The sequence below is a fragment of the Trachurus japonicus genome, chromosome 9 (genome assembly GCF_045865225.1).
Source record: "Trachurus japonicus isolate A0001 chromosome 9, Traja_1.0".
In the NCBI taxonomy this organism is placed as follows: Eukaryota; Metazoa; Chordata; class Actinopteri; order Carangiformes; family Carangidae; genus Trachurus; species Trachurus japonicus.
Window position 1 is genome coordinate 3,496,103 of NC_140915.1, and position 15,743 is coordinate 3,511,845.

General features: G+C 43.1%; 2 protein-coding genes across 6 annotated transcripts in view; both read left to right on the forward strand.

Annotated features, from left to right (window-relative positions):
- The window catches only part of LOC146980637 (glutamate receptor ionotropic, NMDA 1-like), an 84,637-nt gene that overhangs the window by 60,742 nt on the left and 8,152 nt on the right, over window positions 1–15,743 (forward strand). The window contains exons 18-20 of the mRNA XM_085785720.1: window positions 1,274–1,435; window positions 1,518–1,627; window positions 4,356–4,501. Of these exons, the coding sequence (XP_085641846.1) occupies window positions 1,274–1,435; window positions 1,518–1,627; window positions 4,356–4,501 (418 nt within the window). The remainder of the gene's footprint in view (window positions 1–1,273; window positions 1,436–1,517; window positions 1,628–4,355; window positions 4,502–15,743) is intronic.
- LOC146980638 (far upstream element-binding protein 3-like) overlaps window positions 12,643–15,743 on the forward strand; it is a 169,318-nt gene continuing 166,217 nt past the window's right edge. For all 5 annotated transcript variants that reach the window (XM_085785728.1, XM_085785732.1, XM_085785729.1 and 2 more), the window contains exon 1: window positions 12,643–12,650. The gene's annotated coding sequence lies outside the window, so the exon portion shown is untranslated. The remainder of the gene's footprint in view (window positions 12,651–15,743) is intronic.

A 15,743-nucleotide genomic window follows, 5' to 3' on the forward strand; every position in this document is an offset into this window, starting at 1 on the left:
GCCCCGCCCACCAGCACTCACACTCACACCACATCCTGACACACAGCCAGCAGCGAAACGGCGAGGAAATCTCATGCTAATGCTGCGTTCAAAACAACTCGGAGGTCGGAATTCCCAACTCGGAAATTTCGGACTTCTGACATCATTGCGTTCACGCTGCAGGAACTTGGAAGAGAAAAAAACCATGGCTACCTGAAGGAAGTTTGTCGTATTGTGGCTCATCGCTGAATAGTAAAAATCACTGCAGCAGTAAATGATGTTTATTCTGGAGGAGAGGAGACGCCGCAGATGAGTGAACATATAATGTTACAGCCTTGATAACAGTTAAACCTTATTTCTGTCACATACGAGGAAACACAATTTCACACCATACAACAATCACAGCTTAATATAAACGTATTTCATACAGGCTACTGCAATAATACACAAAAATATGCATTAAAACCTCAACAAACAACTTCAAATGTCTAAATTCTAACCGTTTAGACGAGGGCATGACGCCATGTTTTGATGTTGTTGTGACGTCAAGTCAGAAAGTCGGAGCTCTGATGTGATACCCGAGTTTCCCACCTGTAATTTCGGAGTTCGACACCGTTCAATTCATTTTTTACAACTCGGAGCTCGTTGTTTTGTCTTGAACGCAGCATAAGGTCTCCTGATATGCAGCGTAGCGAGTAATTTCTATTGGCTCAGAATGCAAACCAATCAAATTATCGAGGGACGTAAACAAACGTCTGGCGCTAGTTTTAGATTCCTGACATTTCCTGGTTGCTGCTTTTCACATCTTGGAGTTTTCTCTCATATTCTCCTCTCTCTGCTAACTAGCTTGTAACAGGAGGCAGTGTGGACTTTTCAACCAATAAGAAGCGTTTATGGGCACCAAGAAGTTTATTTACTTGAAGCAAGCCAACATGTTTGTAAAACTAGATCTAAGTTGACGCTTGGTGCATTCAGGTGCAGTGGGAAGCTCCCGTTTGTGTCATAAACTCAGGATTATCAACTCTTGGCTTGCTTGAAGTAAATAAACTTCTCCATTCATCATTGCCGTGGCAACGCGGGGACAGACACAACTACCGCAAAACAGGAGCAATTACACTGAAAATCTTCAGATTCCTTCTTTTAGACCTAAAATGTTAGAAAATACAGCCCCGAGTTGAATTTGCCTGGAATTGTCCTTTAAGACGACACAAACACACGCGCCGTAACATGGTATATGTTATGTAACGTTTTCCACCGCTCCTTCTATTGATTTATGGATGTTTCCCCGCTGCAGTAAGCTCCACGCCTTCATCTGGGACAGCGCCGTGCTGGAGTTCGAGGCGTCGCAGAAGTGCGACTTGGTGACGACAGGAGAACTCTTCTTCCGCTCCGGCTTCGGGATCGGGATGAGGAAAGACAGTCCGTGGAAACAGAACGTTTCTCTGGCCATTCTCAGGTAAAGACTCACCTGGATGATGACTCACCTGTACGATCCAGCACGGTCACATGACCCCCGTCCTCTCCTTGTGTCTCCTCAGCTCTCATGAGAATGGCTTCATGGAGGATTTAGACAAGACGTGGGTTCGATACCAGGAGTGTGACTCCCGGAGCAACGCCCCGGCAACGCTCACCTTCGAGAACATGGCAGGTAGGAAACCGCTCGCTGCTGCTGGAGACTGGGCTTCATGATACCAGAATATCAGTAGTTTCTCTCTTGATACGTATTCAATACCATGATTAAAAGAAAGAAATAGAACCCATGTTCTTCTAAATGTATACTTTATTTAAAAAAAAACTGTTTCACATCAAACTTTCTTGTATTTAAAGGATAATTACCGTTTTTTACAACCTGGACCTTATTTCTAGCATAAAATCCGATCATTTCCTCAGATAACTGCAGATAACTTTGGTGTCATGACAAGTGGTTGTGATGAAATGAGCTCCAGCCGAGAGGCGCGTATATCCGTATAATGGAGTCTACAGGGCGGCAGAATGCAGCCTCTAAATAACACATTATCTGCAGAGAAACTCCTTCATTTCACCAATATTTAGTTCTGATAGGCTAGTGCTATTCCCCTCTGAGTCCGGGGTTAGCTGTTATCAACATCTGGGGTCTGTAGGTTGACCTACTGACCTCTGCGGCGCGGTGCGACGCGGCTTGTTGCTACCGCTAATGCTATGGTTCGTTTCTGCGTGTTTCTGACTTGTCAGAACAAAATGAGCAGCTGGATGAAGTTCAGCTTCCACAGGCTTCCTCTCCTCAACCTGGACTCACTAAAGCTCCGGCTAGTTGAGATAAAAATGGTCCCGAATGCCGAAGCAGAATGATTATTATCAGAATGAGCCGGGCGGCGGTCGGAGATGACATCATCCAGGTCAGAGGTCAGTAGGTCAACCTACAGACCCCGGATGTTGATAACAGCTAACCCCGGACTCAGAGGGGAATAGCACTAGTGTATCAGAACTAAATATTGGTGAAATGAAGGAGTTTTGCGGCGGATAATGTGTTATTTAGAGGCTGCATTACGCGCCGCTCCACTAGGGCTAATTTCGTCAAAACGACTCCAAATGACACCAAAGTTATCTGGGGGAGGAAATGATTGTATTTTATGCTAGAAATAAGGTCCAGGTTGTAGAAAACTGAAATGATCCTTTAAGCTCCACTGAGCTTCAACAACTTCTCAGGCAGAAACATGAAGTAAGAACAGAGTTAAAATGATAAATATGTCTCAACACATGAGTCGTGATGTCATGATGTCATAGTTCAACCAGAGACATCTCGAATTATCGATTTTGGGTGAAGTATCCCTTTGAAATGGTGAATATATGTCTCAACACAAACAGGAAGTCATGTCATCGTTCCTATTTTGAGTGAAATTCTTGGACTGGTGCAAGACGGACGAAAGTGAAAACATTTGCCAATAATCTTTTCATTGATCAAGAATGAAAGTCGGAGGTTGGAAGACGATCACATACCGTCGTAGTTCCGACCATAAACGGCGATCCGGCCGCGTTATTCCCATGATCCGCCGGGCAGCGTCCAGGAAACTGGAACTAGGAAATGCTGGGCGAGTCGACCACTAAATAATAATAACAAAATAACTATAAAGATAAAACGATATATTTATGGAAAATGGAGCCATTAACAAGTGGTAACATAGATTCATCCACATTAATATGACTCTGTTAGAACCAAATACAAACTCCTCAGGGTCTGGAATAGAATTATAAACTTAAACATTTGGTATAGATGATAATTAATGACTTGAATATTTCAAAAATTTCCCCTGGGGGATTAATAATTGGCCATATATTAATAGATACATTCATAGTGTTGTGAAATTAATTAATGCATCATATATAGACCAAATCTCCTTGTTGTTTACATTCTACTTCCGGGTAGAAAACCAGCACGTAATTTGAATGAGATCAATAGTAATGAACGAGAGTTTAGCTATATATCATATTCACGGCCTATCACCATTTAGACAAATCTGAAATGATTGAAGAAACATTACTATTTCTGTGTGTGTGTTTTGTGTTGCTATGTGTTGTATTTATTCAGTTTGGGGGAATCACAGTGTCTAGAAAGCATCAGGGCTCAGTGACAGGGACAGCTAACGGTAGCTAAGCTAACAGTAGCTAAGCTAACGGCAGCTAAGCTAACGGCGGTAGCTAAGCTAACGGCAGCTAAGCTAACGGCAGCTAAGCTAACGGCGGTAGCTAAGCTAACGGCAGCTAAGATAACGACGGTAGCTAAGCTAACAGCAGGACGTCAGCTGTTAAAACCCTCCCGTTGTGGGACACCACATGAAACTACTCCAGTTAGCTCAGTCATGTTGGAACTCAGATATCCGCTGGAGAAAATATTTTTTCATGGAGCGTTTATTGAGTCACTGAGTTATTAAAGTTAAACAGGTAGCTAACCGTTAGCCCGGCTAATCTATGATAACCATGACTAATTACAAACATGTGCACACATAAATAGTAATGTTTGTCCAGTCATTGGTTTTATAAACTTTACAAACATCAGATTAGTCTCAACGGTGATATAGTGACATGAAAAATTAGATATTTATAGCAAAACTCTCGTCCGTCGCTATTGTTCTCATGCTGGTTTTCTACCAGGAAGTAGTTGTAAACAACAAGGAGATTCGTTCTATATATAATAATCGTGATTATTTCTCTGACAATAATGGTACCAAGAAAATCTAAAATCCTGACCTCTCTGGTCCAAGCCATCGTGTCTGTATTATGGTCTGTATGGTGGTGACATGATGACGTGTGGTCCTCAGGTGTGTTCATGCTGGTTGCCGGGGGCATCGTAGTTGTATTATGGTCTGTATGGTGGTGACATCATGACGTGTCGTCCTCAGGTGTGTTCATGCTGGTTGCCGGGGGCATCGTGGCGGGGATCTTCCTCATCTTCATCGAGATCGCCTACAAACGGCACAAAGACGCTCGCAGGAAACAGATGCAGCTGGCCTTCGCTGCTGTTAACGTGTGGAGGAAGAACCTGCAGGTAGCTACCGGACTCTACTGTGCTCTACTGTGTTCTACTCTACTCTACTGTCTTCTACTCTACTCTACTCTACTATACTGTGTTCTACTCTACTCTACTCTACTCTACTCTACTATACTGTGTTCTACTCTACTCTACTGTGCTGTCTTCTACTGTCTTCTACTCTACTCTACTCTACTATACTGTGTTCTACTCTACTCTACTCTACTCTACTCTACTCTACTATACTGTGTTCTACTCTACTCTACTATACTGTGTTCTACTCTACTCTACTGTGCTGTCTTCTACTGTGTTCTACTGTGTTTTACTCTACTCTACTGTGTTCTACTCTACTCTACTGTGTTTTACTGTGTTTTACTCTACTCTACTCTACTCTACTCTACTCTACTCTACTCTACTGTGTTTTACTGTGTTTTACTCTACTCTACTTTACTGTGTTCTGCTCTACTCTACTCTACTCTATTCTACTGTGTTTTACTCTACTCTACTCTGCTCTGCTCTGTTCTACTCTACTCTACTGTGTTCTACTCTACTCTACTGTAGGCTACTGTACTCTACTCTACTCTATTCTACTCTACTCTACTCTACTGTGTTTTACTGTGTTTTACTCTACTCTACTTTACTGTGTTCTGCTCTACTCTACTCTATTCTACTGTGTTTTACTCTACTCTACACTACTCTACTCTACTCTACTCTACTCTACTGTGTTTTACTCTACTCTACTCTACTCTACTGTGTTTTACTCTACTCTACTCTGCTCTGCTCTACTCTACTGTGTTTTACTCTACTCTACTCTACTCTGCTCTGCTCTACTCTACTCTACTCTACTCTACTCTACTGTGTTTTACTCTACTCTACTCTACTCTACTCTACTGTGTTTTACTCTACTCTACTCTACTCTGCTCTGCTCTACTGTGTTTTACTCTACTCTACTCTACTCTACTCTGCTCTGCTCTACTGTGTTTTACTCTACTCTACTCTGCTCTGCTCTACTCTACTCTACTGTGTTCTACTCTACTCTACTCTACTCTACTCTACTCTACTCTACTCTACTCTACTGTGTTTTACTCTACTCTACTCTACTGTGTTCTACTCTGCTCTGCTCTGCTCTGCTCTACTGTGTTTTACTCTACTCTACTCTACTCTACTCTACTCTACTCTACTGTGTTTTACTCTACTCTACTCTACTCTGCTCTGCTCTGCTCTGCTCTACTGTGTTTTACTCTACTCTACTCTACTCTACTCTGCTCTATAGGGCTGGGTAAAAATATCGATTCAGCAATGCATTGCAATTCTTTTCTCTGCAATTCAATATCGATTCAGCAATCTTCTGAATCGATTCAAGCCCCTGGCCAGTGGGGGCGCTGCGAGCAACACCCTCGTGTGATTCGCGCTGTACGGACGGGGGCCGCACTAGACCAAACCATAACAATATGGGAGTGAGTAGCAGCAGCAGCGGGGGTCGATCGTCGGGGGAGGGACGCACCGCGCCGTGCCGTATTAACTTTCGCTTTCAACACGCGCTGCTGTTATGCATGCGTGCTTCTCTGTGGTGTGTATGTGTGTGAGAGGATGCGGCCATCGTCCGACGGGGGGGGGGGGGGGGGGGGGCGGCGGCGGCGAATATCGCTACTTTTTTTTTTTTTTAAGACGTTAGTTTAGGCGGCAGCGCTTTCCTGTTAGTGAGAAGGAGCAGTAGTTCAACAGTCCCAGATGTGTCCAGTATGTAAGGGATAATGTATAGTTCGGGGGTTGTTATGGAGAATTATAAAACGGAAAGGTTAACCGTGGTATAATGAGCATATACCACGGCTACTATTCTAAAACCTTATCACAGCGTAGGCTATCACTCCGCCTCAGGCACGTATGACTGGTATGAATGGAAGTTGTTGTCATGTATCCATGACAACGGACTGTTGCAGTCCGTAGCAAAAGACAGTTGATGTTTTTACGATGTTAAAAAACAAGGGGGAGGGAGTAGCAGCAGCAGCGGGGGTCGATCGTCGGGGGAGGGACGCACCGCGCCGTGCCGTATTAACTTTCGCTTTCAACACGCGCTGCTGTTATGCATGCGTGCTTCTCTGTGGTGTGTATGTGTGTGAGAGGATGCGGCCATCGTCCGACGGGGGTGGGGGGGGGTGGGGGGGGGGGGGCGGCGGCGAATATCGCTACTTTTTTTTTTTTTTAAGACGTTAGTTTAGGCGGCAGCGCTTTCCTGTTAAGGCGGCCGCCTTAACAGGAAAGCGCTGCGGGAAACCCTGAACTTATCTGACAGCTGCTCTCACTTCTTCCTCTGCTCCTCACTCACTCACTCACCTACACACAGACAGGACTCTGTCTTCCTCACACTCACCCCAGCCCCTCAGTTTCTCATCCCACCTGCCCGTACCATACACATTGACAGTCAGTCAGAAATCACAGAACTTAAACATCATAACAAGAACATTACTGCGGGGTCGCTACAGTATTTTCAGTTGTGCAGTCAACTATTATTAATAATATTGTTTTGTATTGTTTTATTACTCAAAATGTTATGAGTTATTTTCCAAGAGGAAAGTATCACATAGCCTAATTTAAATTTAGCTGCACTGTAGTTCAGTGTTAAAGCAGTGTCATATTTTGTTATGCTATGAGTTATACTATGGCTGTTCATAAGGCATGAAACTAAACAAATAATTATTAAAAAAAAAAAAATCTGGTACTCTTATTTGTGTATTTCTGCTTGATACTGAATCGATATCAAAGCATTTCAATCAATATCGAATCGAATCGATATCGAATCGAATCGTGACCTAATGAATCGAAATCGAATCGAATTGTGAGATTCTCAACAATACCCAGCCCTACTACTCTACTCTACTGTGTTTTACTCTACTCTACTCTACTCTGCTCTGCTCTACTGTGTTTTACTCTACTCTACTCTACTCTACTCTGCTCTGCTCTACTGTGTTTTACTCTACTCTACTCTACTCTACTCTGCTCTGCTCTACTGTGTTTTACTCTACTCTACTCTACTCTACTCTGCTCTGCTCTACTGTGTTTTACTCTACTCTACTCTACTCTACTCTACTCTACTGTGTTTTACTCTACTCTACTCTACTCTACTCTGCTCTGCTCTGCTCTGCTCTACTGTGTTTTACTCTACTCTACTCTGCTCTACTCTACTCTGCTCTGCTCTGCTCTGCTCTACTGTGTTTTACTCTACTCTACTCTACTCTACTCTACTGTGTTTTACTCTACTCTACTCTACTCTACTCTACTCTACTGTGTTTTACTCTACTCTACTCTACTCTACTCTACTCTACTCTACTCTACTGTGTTTTACTCTACTCTACTCTGCTCTACTCTGCTCTGCTCTGCTCTGCTCTACTGTGTTTTACTCTACTCTACTCTACTCTACTCTACTGTGTTTTACTCTACTCTACTCTACTCTACTCTACTCTACTCTACTCTACTGTGTTTTACTCTACTCTACTCTACTCTGCTCTGCTCTACTGTGTTTTACTCTACTCTACTCTACTCTGCTCTGCTCTACTGTGTTTTACTCTACTCTACTCTACTCTACTCTGCTCTACTCTGCTCTACTCTGCTCTGCTCTGCTCTACTCTACTCTACTGTGTTCTACTCTACTCTACTCTACTCTACTGTGTTCTACTTTACTCTACTCTACTCTACCGTCAGCTGCTTTAAGCTGAGTCTTCTGCTCCCCGGCGTTTTATTTTGAAGGAACATGTGGTTGTGTAGCTGTTTGGCGTTTTATTTTGAAGGAACATGCGGTTGTGTAGCTGTTTGGTGTTTTATTTTGAAGGAACATGTGGTCGTGTAGCTGTTTGGTGGAGGGAGGGGCTGACTGAACGCCGTCTGTCTGACCTCACGAGCAGCTCACGTGTCGGTAGTTTAGCTTCAGGGTGAACGGGTGAACGGGTAAACCGGTGAACGGGTGAACCGGTTAACGGGTGAACAGGTGAACGGGTGAGTCTGATCTGTTGATGTGTCTGGATGAACTTGTGGCTGAAACGAGACGACTGATTCCTTTTAACAACGATTCGATTCGCGGTCGCCGATACGATTCTAGGACGATCTTGGTTCATTTAGAACGATCCGATCCGTTAACGATTCAGTGACTTTTTAGTGAAAAATTCAACCAGTGTGACTGTGAAATAAATAAATAAATACCTGGAGACAGTGAGAAGGAGCAGTAGTTCAACAGTCCCAGATGTGTCCAGTATGTAAGGGATAATGTATAGTTCGGGGGTTGTTATGGAGAATTATAAAACGGAAAGGTTAACCGTGGTATATTGAGCATATACCACGGCTACTATTCTAAAGCCTTATCACAGCGTAGGCTATCACTCCGCCTCAGGCACGTATGACTGGTATGAATGGAAGTTGTTGTCATGTATCCATGACAACGGACTGTTGCAGTCCGTAGCAAAAGACAGTTGATGTTTTTACGATGTTAAAAAACAAGGGGGGTTGTCGTCCGCTTCGCGTCGGGCCGAACAACGCCCCTTAGCCGTGGTATAATGAGCATATACCACGGCCTGTCGTTATATATGTAAGGGATAATGCCCGACGAGGTGTCCATTATCAGAAATTAATGGACGACGCGGAGGCGTGAACCGTCCGACGCGAAGCGGAGGACGGTTGCTTCCGCGAAGTCCATTAATCTCTGATAATGGACACCTCGTCGGGCATTATCCCGCTTATACCATGGTCACTTACGAGATAAATACATATTAAATCAATTACTTATAATTTAATGTTGTTTTTACCGTTAAAATGTTGTTTTTACCGTTAAAATCACACGTCTTTAAGCGGTTGAGCCGAGCGGACTATTTAAACACTCGTCGGCGATAAAAAAAAAAAAAAAAAAGAGGGACCCGCTGTGACCGTTAATATAATACATCCATGGCTGTGACTGCAGCGTAACGTTACAGCCAGTGACTCTGCTACAGCCTGGTAGTTGATCAGTGAAGGGAGGTGATGTGACGGCTCAAATGTTACGTGACACAAAGTATTATTTCAGAGGTCCAGTGCTTCTTACCGCTGGTGTGTTTACAGACTCCAATGCCGTTATGCGCTGAAAAAAAGTTGTTATGGTCCGAGTGTCCGTTGCCGTGGTTACTAACAAGCGTTTGAGCCAGCGCAGTAATATTTAGAACGTAATCAGGCTATTTTACCGGAACATCTTTATGGGTGTCCATTATCACTTTTTAATGGACACCCAGCAGCCAATCAGAATCGAGGATTCACCCAGACCATGGTATAATGCTTAAATAAACCCCGACAGGTTGTATGGTTTCATACAACCTGTCGGGGTTTATTTCTCCTTAGAACACGGCTCTCTTGAATACTCGATTCTGATTGGTCAATCACCAATATTCTGCGGTGTTTATTTCTCGATAGACCACCGCTGAGCGGACCGTTGCTAGGGACTCCATAGCAACGGCCGACTCTGCATGTCCGGTCACAGCCGCTGTTTTGCTGAGCCTCCTCCCGTTCGTGCATTTGAAGCCTTTGATAATCAATCAGTGGATCGATGGATTACCATACACGTTACGTGTATTTTGTGTAGTCCTATCTGTCATAAACAAGAGATTATGGGGTGCGTTTGTGTCGCGGAGCTACAACGCCTCGTCTTCGTTTTCCCATCATGCCTCAGCGAGCAGCAGCAGCAGCAGCAGAAGCGAGCCACAGAGATGAAGCGCAGCCTCGAGCGCCGTGAAGGCACCTCGTCGTCCAGAGGTGCCTCCGCTTCGCGTCGGGCCGAACAATGCCCCTTAGAGTGGTATAATGAGCATATACCACGGACAGACTTAATTGACCAATCAGAATCGAGTATTCAAGAGAGCCGTGTTCTAAATTCTGAAATTCACAACAGCAAAAAGCAGTTATTATTATTATTGATAACACTAAAGCAAGAGGCACACAGCAGGAAAGGAGACACTCTTCTACTTATTTATATCTACACATCATCAACACCATTTCTAAACCCATCTGTCAGACATCTGGCTCTAATGGGGATGACTGGTTTAACGTGTCTTTATCATTAAAAGTGCTATAAAACAAAACACACACACATCCATATAAAGTTTGCAGAGTTTTATTCCAATATGCAATTTCCTAGTATCAATATAATTGATTATCTACCATTTAAAACAATGTTAGATCAATCTATGTCCCCTGGAAGGCCAACGAGCCGAGCACAGATCGATGTAGTCTGATCGTACACTGCAAAAAGTCAAAATCTTACCAAGAATATTTGTCTTATTTCTAGTCAAAACAAATCAAATTCTACTCAAAATAAGACTCACATTAAAAAGCTGCTTGTTTTTAGACACTTTTTACTTCTTTCAAGCAGATTTTCACTTGAAATAAGCCTGCTTTCACTGGCAGATTTTTTTTTCTTCTCTCTCTTATTTCAAGTGAAAATTAGTTTGAAACAAGTGAAAATGATCTAAAAACAAGTTCATTTTTAAGTGACGAGTCTCATTTTAAGTGGAAAGAGATTAGTTTTGACTAGAAATGAGACATTTTGACAAGAAATAAGACAAATATTCTTGGAAAGATTTAGAGTTTTTTGCAGTGTAGGAATATGAACTGCGTCCTCGTCCTCTGCATGTGGCCTCAGTGCTGGGGGGTGAGGGGCTGTGAAGTGATGCGGACCAGTGGCTCAGTGGGTTGTTTCCTCCTCTGGACGACGAGGTGCCTTCACGGCGCTCGAGGCTGCGCTTCATCTCTGCTGCTGCTGCTGCTGCTGCTGCTGCTGCTGCTGCTGCTGCTGCTGCTGCTGCTGCTGCTGCTGCTGCTGCTGCTGCTGCTCACTGAGGCATGATGGGAAAACGAAGACGAGGCGTCGTGTCCTTCCACATGGCTGCTTTGTGTCGGCGGGTCGGAGGATCTCGGCTGGTGTCAGGACCGAGGCCGAGGAGCCGAGGAGCCGAGTCGTTAGATGAATCTGCCGAGTCGCTGTCACAACGAGCGACTCGGCAGATTAACAGCCCTGATTCCCCTTGACAACGAGGGAGAGCAGGTCTGAGGTCAGCTGACTGTTAGTCTGAGAGGAACTGACCTCACAACAACAACAAGGACTGAGGCTGTGACATCACGTGTTAAAGGGATAGTATCTTTTTTTTTTAAAGGGGGGTTGTATGATCTACAAATAGCCCCAAAGTACTTTAATTGCAGTAGAAGACTCTCTGCACTCCTCCCGTTAGCAACGCCAGCCCATAATAGCCCATAAATTATATTATAGCGAACAATGGAACTGTGTATTTTTTTTCAGGTAAAACCTCTTTTAGGCCGTGAAAATAGGCCGTTTCTTTGGGTCTGTTCACAACACTGTATGTTGTAAATCTCTGGGCAGGGCTATTATGGGCTGGCGTTGCTAACGGGAGGAGTGCAGAGAGTCTTCTACTGCAATTAAAGTACTTAGGGGCTATTTGTAGATCATACAACCCCACTTTAAAAAAAATGCATTTGTACACGTAGTACTTGTACAGTACAAAAACAAACATAAATCTTGTATACAGTAAGACTAGCTAAAAATAAAGTACAACCGAGGGACCGGTCTGGGGACATTATAAATAATATAGCTACATAAAAACACAAGGAGCTGAGTCATCGTCACAGTGATTAATATATTTTTAATTTAATCTAATTTATATTACAGTAAAGATAACAACATTTATACAACGAACGGCCATGTTAACCTTTTCTCATGGTGATAAATCTGAATATCTCATTATTACTAAATGACTGTTTCCATAACTAGGATGATTATCATAAAGATGAACTCATTCAGAGCTCCGTCTTTTCTTAAAAACTAATACCACGTATAAATTTGGTGTTTTTTTCCTTTAATGAACTTGACGGACGTCTGTGTCTGATCTTAAAAATATCTCATCATGTCATTGATCCAAACCTGGAAGAGGAACTAAGAGAGAGAAGAAAGCAGCAGCCGAGCGGTGACAGGAAGCTGAGTTCACTCTGCTTCCTACAATAGAAGATCAGATGTTTGTGTGAAGTCTTTGTTCCAGATGTTTTTCCTCCTCGTCAGCAGCTGGACTCACATTAATAATCATCTCTCTCTCGCTCTGCCTGGATTAGCACTTCAAACACTAGCTGCTAAAGGCTAACGGCTAGCGGAGGATGATTAGCATTTCAAACGGCTGCGTCTGGAGGCGAGGAGTTAGCGGATTAGCACATGAAACAACGACGGTGAAACGATGATTCAAACCAGAAATGAGATGAATCCAGACACATCAACAGAAACATGAGGACAGATCAGAGCTGTGAACGTCCACACAGTCCTCGTGCTTTTATTTTGGTAACGTACAGATTGTGTTCTGGTGGTTAAAGTCTGCAGCAGCGACTGTTTCCAATCCTCAAAGAAGTAGCCGGTCTCCTGTACACTGTAAAAACTCCAAATCTTTCCAAGAATATTTGTCTTATTTCTTGTCAAAATGTAAAACTAAACTCTTTCCACTTAAAATAAGACTCATCACCTAAAAATGAACTTGTTTTCAGATCATTTTCACTTGTTTCAAACTAATTTTCACTTGAAATAAGTAGAAAAATCTGCCAGTGAAAGCAAGTTTTTTGTGCTTGTAATAAGAAAGAAAAACTTGCTCCACTATCAGATTTTTCTACTTATTTCAAGTGAAAATCTGCTTGAAAGAAGTAAAACAAGCCACTTTTTAATGTGATGAGTCTTATTTTAAGTGAAAAGAGTTTAGTTTTGACTAGAAATGAGACATTTACGAAATAAAGACAAATATCCTTGGAAAGATTTACAGTTTTTGCAGTGTAATGGTCCGGGTTTGAGAAAATAAAAGCTGAGTCTTCGGTCTATTTCTATTTTCTACAAGTGAATGTGCAAAACCTCTCAGAGCCCACGATCGCCTGTTTGAGCCCTTTCTAAGCTGCTTCATCCCTGCTACAGTTCTCAACGGGCCTGAACATTAAAACCGCGTCCGGTCGTGTTGTTCGTACATGTTTTTATTGATTAGAAGTTGAATGTGTGCTGGTTAAACTAGTAAATGATGCTGCTCTGGATCCGACTCTTCTGTTCTGACTCTGTTAAACAGAACATAAGATTTGTTCTAGTCCCATGTAGACGCCTGTCTCTGATACATTAGGATCCTTCGGACGATATTTAGATCCATTCCAGAGCCGTGTAGATCCATAGTGGGAGTGATCGGGGCAGCGAGATGCAGCCTCTAAATAACATTATCTGCTGTGAAACTTGTTCATTTCACCAACATTTTGTTATGAATGGACCACCGTTCCTTTAAATGGGCACATAACCATTAAGCACATAGCATGGGTCCATGGCTACATTGCATGTTTGTGTAATAGGCTACAGCTCATGCAAAGATTCTTTCTTCTCTTTAGCCTCAATGCATAATATTCATTTATGTTTTTACAGAAAAACACCATCATTCAACTTTGAAATAAACATTCAGTTTAAAGCAAAGTTCAATATTTACAACTGCGTGGACTCCTCGTACGGCGCAAAAAATGTGGGAAAACGGCATCTAAGCTGTCTCGTACGGGACAAAATCAAAATATGGGATGTTCCGCCCACAACGGGGAAAGTTGGCGACCCTAACGAAGCCGTCGTCCACCACAATAAGAACAACCTGTTGCCTGTGGCTAAATACACATGACGCGCTAACTGGTTAGCGGCTAGCTCTTTCATTGTTCTTCTGATTGGACCGGTCAGAATTAGTGTCATCTTGTGATGCAGATGAGACGTAAGCTGTGATTGGACGGTCGCTGCCGGTTTAAAGGGATAGTTCAACATTTTGGCAAATTGGCCCATTGCCATAATCCCTATAGTTTTAGGAGTAACATAACACTACAAGACGGAGGTAAATTCATGCAAAACCTTGTCCACCAGAGCGTTGTGGAGTTGTTGGATTGTGTATTTGATGAGTTTGATGGAGGGAAACTAAGAAATCCCATAATGAGCCTAGTTCCAACATGACTGAGCTAACTGGAGTAGTTTCATGTCGTGTCCCACAACGGGAGGATTTTAACAGCTGACGTCCTGGTGTTAGTTTGCTGCTGCTGTTAGCTGTCAGCAGCAGCAAAGCTAACAGCTAAGATAACCATGACTAATTACAGAAACGTGCACACAGAAATAGTAATGTTTGTTCAATAATTTGTTTTAGGCTATAGACTTAACAAACATCAGATTTAGTCACAACGGTTTTGTCAGCCCGGAGCCCCCACATTTGGTACCTACACCGGTGGCTAACGCTACCAGTTAGCCGCTCGCTAGAATGCTACTATGGAGTGAAATGGAAGTTGAAAACCGACTTCCGCTGTGGTGTGACGCAATGGATCATGTAAAAATAAAGTGGTGGATAGGGATTATGGAAATGGGCCAATTTGAACTTAAATGTTGAACTATCCCTTTAACAACTTTATACCGCCAGAAAACATTGTGTTGATCATCTGATGCTGAGATAAGGGCTTGGCTACGATGCTATATGAGCGGCAGCAGCAGAGTAGAAGACAGTAGATTTAATGCAGAGGATCATTGACTGTAAGTGAGTTCTCCAGGTTGAGCTCACGTTGTCTCAGAGCTGGTTGGACGTGGATCAGTGTGGACGGTGTTAGCTTTGTTCTTCCCACTGGACTGTCTCTGCTCACGGACTCTGATGTTTGACCGATGGAGACGAGCTCGGCCCTGATTGGACCCTGAAGTAGGTTTCTGGGTCTCCTCCTGTCTGACTCCCCAGTCTGTGTCTCAGGGCTGAAAATGCACTGTTACAACCCATGATCAATGTGTTTTATTGACTCAATGTGTCGACCCAGACTCAGCCTTTAAAACTCCGCTCTGGTCACATTCTCGATTTTTCCTCTCGTCATCAAATGTTCAGACTCAGACCAACGGTCAGTAACAACACAAAGGTTCACATTGTCTTGTTTTTCCACCAGACAGTTTCATGTTTAATACACAGACAGAAGGAGATTTAAAGGAGACAGATTATGGAAATAGCACTTCATGAAGGCTCTTTAACATATATTTGGGTGGTTGCCTTTTGGCCCCAAAATGTTAAAATCCATGTGGTTTTACCAGCTGTTTCTGGATTTGCATAAGGTCCAGATAGAGGCTCATTTGCATTTAAACAGATTAAACTAATTTTGAACAGGGCTGTTTTGAGCGGATGAAAAGAGCCAAGATGTTTGATCCTTGAGGTATTTTGACCGAAGCAGGTCACAGACA